General features: G+C 39.6%; 1 protein-coding gene across 2 annotated transcripts; it reads left to right on the top strand.

Annotated features, from left to right (window-relative positions):
- Window positions 1-913: 913 nt before the first annotated feature.
- LOC308403179 (protein unc-119 homolog B-like) lies at window positions 914-7271 on the top strand. Of its 2 annotated transcripts, XM_080892446.1 has the most exons (6): window positions 914-1323; window positions 2145-2258; window positions 2700-2799; window positions 3020-3192; window positions 5669-5798; window positions 6510-7271. In XM_080892446.1, exons 1-5 carry the CDS (start codon window positions 1089-1091, stop codon window positions 5779-5781), a joined length of 735 nt encoding a protein of 244 aa, XP_080748572.1. In that variant the 5' UTR covers window positions 914-1088; the 3' UTR covers window positions 5782-5798; window positions 6510-7271. The 2 variants fall into 2 exon arrangements, with proteins under 2 accessions (XP_080748572.1, XP_080748571.1); XM_080892445.1 differs by having other exon boundaries at window positions 915-1323; window positions 5669-7271.
- Window positions 7272-7659: the final 388 nt, after the last annotated feature.

Here is a 7659-nt window from a genome sequence, read left to right as displayed (position 1 = left end):
ATTTAATAAATAAATAAATGACTTAACTCACTTACCATTAATTGAACGACAGCAAAACCCCTTCCAACTCCTTGTTGTTTTGAAAATTTAGTCCGGAGGTTCTCTGTGAGTTTATCTAACTTGACGGTAGTTTCCTTTTCAGTGGACTGGATTAACAGGTTCTAACTGAGATGAAAAGCCACTTTGCCCAGAGAGAAAAGGAATAAGATCCGTCCAGCTCATACTGCTTCATGGCAGCGAGGGTACCTTGGGTTTTTTAACAGCAGGCATCAGCACTCACACAGTAAACCTGAATTTGCATAACACCTGAGTCTTTACGACATTAATTTGCGTTGCATGCGCCGAGAACAAGAAACAACTCACAAGTGAACTTTGTGCAAATCTGAGAAGAGTGACTTCTTTGAAAACTAAGAAGGCTTTTTAATAATTATTTCAGTGCTAGATGTGTTTATGTGTGTGTTAGTGACGTTTTCGGATGCGGGAACATATCAATACAGAACGGTAAAAATACATTTCATCATCACAGAACCAATCACAACCAATAAAAGGTACTTCCTTATTAATCAGCAGTGGTGTAAAGATCTCAAAGTAGGATTTTTTTTTTTTATTTTAGCCTGTGTTAGTTTATACTCATACTCAGCTGCTTTTATCCAACTATAGGTGAGTCTATAGGTGATACTTTACAGATTTTTACATTACAGATACGTACAGCGTTTCAATGTTATAACAGTTTTTAATACAAAGCTGCAGTTTAAGAGTACTGATAAGCAAAGAATTCATTCTACATGATGGAAATTATTATCTATTTTATTTTATTTTATTTTATTTTATTTTATTTTAAGAGCTAATGCATCATCCACCCCCCCCTTGTGGAAGTCTCGGGGAAGTTCCACAGTTCACCGGGCTCTAGGCTCGCCAAGCAGGTTGTCATGGCAACTGTACAGCATGCGCTTACAAAAACAAGCGCTTGACCGTTCACCCACAGCTCTTTCGACATTCGACATCCCCGGCGCCATCTTCTTCTTCTTTTTCAAGCCTTTAGATAAGCACTCGTTTAAATAGGAGGGAAGCTGAGGAGTAGGGGGAGGATGAGCGGAGCCAAATCCCGCGGCGACCTGCCTGTTGCTGAAAATGTCACCAGCGGCGGGCACGGCACTGCGGCTCCTCCGCGGGACCGCAAGCCAGGCGGAGGAGTTCTGAAGAGGCTCAAGTCCCGAAGGAGCCAGCAGGTGGACGGCAGGGCCGTCACGGAGGAAGACCTCCGGGCACGGACTGGACACATGACCCCGGAGGACGTGCTGGGACTGCGAGTAGCTACTCGAGGTTTGAGCCTCTGTCTTTGAAACAGCAGATTAAATTTTGACATAAATCTAGAGCAAGCGATACCCTAATAACATGCTGTTCGAGATGGAGAGGAGAAATACATACCTGACAACACAAACAACTGTCACGGCAGTAGCCAGTCTTTCTATTTTTAAGCATCTTAATGGGCACTTGAATTGTAATAAATAGCAGACGTTTTCTATTGTCACAGTTGGCTAGTGCCAAAGATCATATTAGGACTTTAAACTCCTAACAAATGTCCGACAAACAAAACAAAGCACTGCTGTGTACACAGTGGGGCTGATCTGGGTGGTCTTAGGTAAGGTCTTCGTTAAATTAAAAAAATACAGCTGAGTAGATTATGATATGTGCTATGGCCTACATGTATAGCTGTCGAGAGCACATGATCTAAGAAAGAGAATTAAAATCGTGGAAGCCAAATAACAAGCTTTGTGTGATAATGTCTTTGTTTATGACAACTAAATTGTAAAAGCACGATCAATGCTTATATTGATCTACCCTTTAATATAAGAACACAGAGTGTGGCTGTGCATTTTGATCCCTGATAGACCTGCACTGAGGCAAAAGCTCCACAGTTCGACTCATTTTATGGTTGTATGCCATAAAATAAACAGTGTATGTGTATATATTCAAAGTTGCATGTGCAAATGTGGACGCAAAGCTGTGTAATCAGAGTCTGAGCATTGTCTGTAACACATTTTGCAAAAATACAAAAGCAGCCTGCTTTTATATTTTAAGAGCGATAGCTCGGGAATGATTCCGGGGGGAATAACTCCTTTGGTCTCTCTCATTATTTACAGGGTACCTCTGTAAACCCGAGGACAATATTTACAACATCGAATTTGTCCGCTTCAAGATCAGAGACCTGGAGACAGACACGGTCCTGTTTGAGATTGCCAAACCCCCACATACAGGTAGTGTGTATTAGCTCACTGCTTGTGTTTTATTTATGTGGTAATGTAGATGCAGATTAGCTCCATAGTAGTGTTTTTGTTACTGTTGCTGTTATTGTTTATTTGCCTAAGAAGCAACAAAAAAAAAAAGAAAAAAAGAGGGAAATCCCTGGTTCAAGCCCAGGAAGAGACACCTGGAACTGAGGGGAAACACAAATCAGGAAAGGTTCTGTGGAGGTCACCCCTTGTGAATAAGGAAGCAATCAAAAGTAGCTTCTGTAATGCAGGTGCAGATGACAGTCATAAGTAGCTGCCTCCAAAGGGCTTGACCCTCCTGACAAGGGTTCCTAAATGGTTTTAAATAAGCTGGGTTTGGAAACATCTGTCACCTGTTATTTTGATTAAAAATAGTCTTCAGTATGGATCATAGAAAACGTCTCTGCCTAATCTTGTTGGTATCAGATGATGATGAGGAGAACAGAGAGTCAGACGCTAGCACAGGCCGGTTTGTACGCTACCAGTTCACCCCAGCATTCCTGCAGCTGCGGACCGTGGGAGCCACGTGAGTGACTCACGCATAATCTACGCACACCTCACCTGCTCCGTACGCAAACAGTGAAAACAATTACAGCATTATCTTCTATCAGCTACACGCCCATGCCTACTATCCATGTGACTGTAATAAGCTTCTAATTTTCGAATTATATAAGAACGCAAAACCTGCAGTTGTTAACACCCTGATCTCCTTTCTTCCCTCTTTCTTTCTTACTTCATTCACTCAGGGTGGAATTCACGGTTGGGAACCGGCCTCTAAGCAACTTTCGCATGATCGAAAGGCACTACTTCCGTGATCACCTGCTGAAGAGCTTTGATTTTGACTTTGGCTTCTGCATCCCGAACAGCCGTAATACCTGTGAGCATATCTATGAGTTCCCTCAGCTGTCTGAGAGCCTGGGTGAGTCACCTTTTTAAAACTTATAACCATAACAAGAGCATACAAATGCCGAAACCTTCCCACGTGGAGATTTTAACAGCAAACTGTGGAAAAGTGATAGCGTTTTATCAAATGTTGATTGTCTAGAAGAAGACTAACTTTTGGTATTTTGTACCATGCACATACCAAAGGAATACATCAGCATTTCCTATTCTTGACATTTGCTTCAATGGATTTTTAAATCCCTATTTGTCATGCATCTGAGCACAACAGTAAACATTTGGTTACATTTTAGCAGGACTTTTGCTGGCGACGTCATCACTGATACACATATCAGCAGCTAGCCAAAAGGTTTTTGCAGTTTTATTAAGCCTGACCTATTTCTGCTCTTACATAGGTACAACCCCAATTCCAAAAGAGTTGTCACACTGTCAAATGTAAATAAAAACAGAATGCTTGAATGATTTGCAAATCTCCTATACCAATATTTTATTCACAGGAGAACATAGAAAGCATATCAAATATTTACAATCAAAAAAATATAATTTTAAGAAAAAAAATGAGATCCTTTTAAATTTAATGGCAGCAGCACATCTCTAAAATGTGTTACACGATCATTTATGGACTGCTGGTTTTAACAACAGTCCATAAATGATCTCTGGGAACCAGCTGCTGGACCTAAATGTTATCCTATTCGTATCTAATATAAGAATATAGTTATTGAGCAGTACCAAATAACTAAATTATAATTAGAAACGTTTTGTGATTTTAATTTTATGATGAATTAAAAATTTCAGTTGGTGAGAAGTCTTCGACAATGAAGCCATGCTGTTGTAATAGACACAGTACACAGTTTAGCATTGTCTTGCTGAGATATCCAAGGGTTTCACTGAAAAAGACGTCGTCTGGACGGGGGGATACGTTGCACTAAAACCTGTATATACCTTTTAGCTTTGAAGGTGTCTTTTTCCAAATGTGCAAGCTGCTAATTCAGTAGGCATTAATGCACCCCCATCCCGTCAGAGATGCAGGGTTTGGAACTGATAACAATTCAGATGTTCCCTCTTCAGCATTTCTCAATCATGTGCACATTATAGCTTTTTCTTCACTTGATAGCACTTTAACCTGAATTTGTGGATAGCACAGTGAACTGTGTTCACAGACAGTGATTTCTAGAAGTATTCCTGAGTCCATGATTTCCAGGATAGAATCATGCCTGTTTTTAATGCAGTGCTGCCTGAAGGCTTGAAGGCCATTGTCCACTGCGCACAGAGATTTCTCCAGATTCTCTGAATCTTGATGATATTACCTACTGTAGATGATGATATATTTAAAGTCTTCACATCTTTACATTGAGCAAAATTATTCTGAAACTGTTCAGTGTTCAATTGTTCACTGTTTTTCTGTAGATTGGTGAACAATTGACAATCTTTACTTTTGAGACACTCATGTAGTCATGCAGGCCATGGTAATCTAAGGAGCTCGGAAGGAAAAGCGACCGGACGTCTTTAGGTTTCTTGAAGACAGCTCCCATTAGGGCTTAAATACCTGGGACTCTCCACCATTTGGTCTTAGAACTGAAGAAGCTTTTCGGATGAGAGGTGTAAGGTCTTCAGGGAAGTTAAACAAGTCCAGATGCTTTTCTTTCCAACCTCTGCCTCTCTTTTTATGCCTAGTCTTGTTGCTGACCTGCTGCCACTTTAGCAGGTCAGTTAGAAAAATTTTTTTTTAGTACCACTTCCTTTCCCAGGCTTTTGTTTGCCCCCATCCCAGCATGTTTTTTAGATAGACTCTTAAATAAATTTTACAGAGTGTTGTGTTTTTGGAAATGCGGCTCTAATTGTATCCAGAACATCACACAAATTCTCTGTATGAGACATTATGCCATTTTCTTCAACACTTGGCCATGGTTTAGGTTTTTAATCCTGCCTTAATACTATAATACTAACCATAAATGCCATATGTACTTTGAAACTGTTTTTGGCTGCTGTGATAGTTGCTACTCTTCACTCTGGCCAGGAAGAAATCCTTCTTGAAGCAACAACACACAAAACAAACTTTAGCCAAAGCTAATATGAAGCTTCAGTAACGAGCTAGCTAAACATAGTCGAAATCCAGACAGTCTGTGTCGGTTTCTTGCCAAAGTTTTGTCTGGTAATCTACACTCGACTATCACAGAGGGATCAGATGAAGCAAAACACAAAGAACTTAAAAAAAAAAGCAAAAAAAAAACTTTGAAAGATGTAATTTTTATTGCTTTTCCAGTACGTTAGCATACATGACAGTGTATAATACACACAGCATTACTGTTTTAATAAACAGTTATATTTACTTGGGTATCTGTATGCATACACTATACCTTGTGATGTTGCTGAGTCTTTTCTCAAGGAGCAATAGTTACTGAAGGTTTTTTTTTGTTTTGTTTTTATTTTTAAGTTTTACTTACATGGATATTTAAAACGTTTTCACTGACATGCATTTATCATCTGTTTTGCAGTCCATCAGATGGTGGAGTGTCCTTATGAGACTCGGTCAGACAGCTTCTACTTTGTCGAGAACAGACTGGTCATGCACAACAAGGCAGATTATGCTTACAACGGAGGACAGTGATGTCTGCCTGCTTGCGTGTAACCACACACACAAACACACGAACATGCTCATACACGTCCATCTGCTCACTTTTATTGATATATACATAGGCACACGTGCATGTTGCTGAACATACATACGGCTCATACCTGGCCCGAGAGCTGCTGCAGACACGGTTCAGTTGCCTCCAGTGTTTGTAAAGATGAATTACCATTCGTTGCAATCACTTTCAGGAGGTGTTTTGCATTAGTGTGAGACAGAGGTTACATTTATAGGCTTTTGAAAATAGAGAAATCTTTAAAATCCGAGAGAGTTTGCAATTTGCAGCCGTGTATAACACGTGGCTCAGATTGATCAGATGGACATTAGTCTTCTCTTTACAGTTTTAGAAGTATCCTAACAGCCATTGAGTGAACACACACACACACACATTTGCATACACACGCATGCACACTCAATCCCCGAGTGACACACATAGTGTTTACACAGGGTTTGTCAGAAGCAGCTGTTCTCAGAGCTACCGCCTCCACAATCCACTCCAGACAATGTCGGGGGAGAAACAGAGGAGCCATCCACAAAAACACTCCTGTCAAACGCACATGGTCACTCCTGCAGCCCCCTCCCTATCTCCCTCTCCGCCCACACAAACTGACACGTCAATAGTAGTACTGTATAAGACTCTGAATTCAACCAAAGGTTTCTGACATTATCACTGTTTTTTATTTATTTATTTATTTTTTATTTTACAGTTCTGTGACGGCTCGTTAAGAAAGGACATGTCAAGTAGAAATTTCCCCCTGGTATCGTCAAAGAGCAGCAGAAGTGTCCCAAATATGTTCTGGTTTCCTTATTTCAAAGTGGAGCTGTTATGTTTGTCCTTATTTTCTGTCATTTACCGTTACGCTAACAGATGCTGATTTATAACAAGGTCTCAGATAACAAGGTCAGCATATGTACAAGTTATCACCACAAGCTCTTGGCTCTGTATGATGCCACAGAGCTGTGATATCCTTAAGATGGTCATCTCTCACTGTGAGCACACCGGCAGCACCCACCTGCTATTCAAACCTTGTCTTTGCAAGAGACAACAATCAAATGTAGATTGTTTTAACAGGGGTAGGGAGCTTAAAATGGCTTTTTTTAGATAGAGGACGTCCCACTGTAAGGTAATTGTGGATTATTAGAAAATGTGAATCACACAGCACTACTCTTAATCTGGAAATGAGCAAATTACGTCCCTTTTTCTTGGTGACAGCAGTCAATAAAAATGAAGATTTCTTTTTGAACATTTAGATTTGATTATCTGTACTTCCAATTCCTTATCACAAACGTCTTAAAAGCTTGATTATATCTGATATTTGAGTTTGTCTTTATCCTAACTGGACAGCATACTATCTCATGGTAATTTGTAAACTTTGGTGTTCGGGGTTTAAGGTGGTGTTTGTAAAGTATATACATATATATAAATATACATAATTTGTAAAAAGTGAAATGATTAAATAAATGTACATTTTCAGGTAGAAAATGTGTGAAGCTTGTTTCATTTGTCAGAATGGGAAAAGTTAAGTTTGAAATGAGAATATCCCAAACATGGCCACTAGGAGGAGTTGTACCATAATACATTTAGTGCCACCGGTGCCAGTTTAGTTGTTTTATGCTTTAAGTTTGTTTTTGTTTCTTATTGTTGTTGTTTTTTTTTAAAAAATCATTGTGATGGGACAAGTTTGCATTCATTTCTTGTGTTTGGTTAGGGCTTCAAATGAGGCCATGATCTGAACTCCTTATATTCATGCATGACTGATTTATACACGAGACATGAAACTGATTACGTCATGTTAACTTCCTACCACTATTTTACCAAAAGTTACATAAAATAGGGCAGGACTTCATGCAGTACAT

This window comes from Rhamphochromis sp. 'chilingali' (genome assembly GCF_963969265.1).
Source record: "Rhamphochromis sp. 'chilingali' genome assembly, chromosome: 9".
NCBI classification, from domain to species: Eukaryota; Metazoa; Chordata; class Actinopteri; order Cichliformes; family Cichlidae; genus Rhamphochromis; species Rhamphochromis sp. 'chilingali'.
The sequence above is the reverse complement of the archived record's forward strand: the minus strand, read 5'-3'. Positions and strand labels throughout refer to the sequence as shown.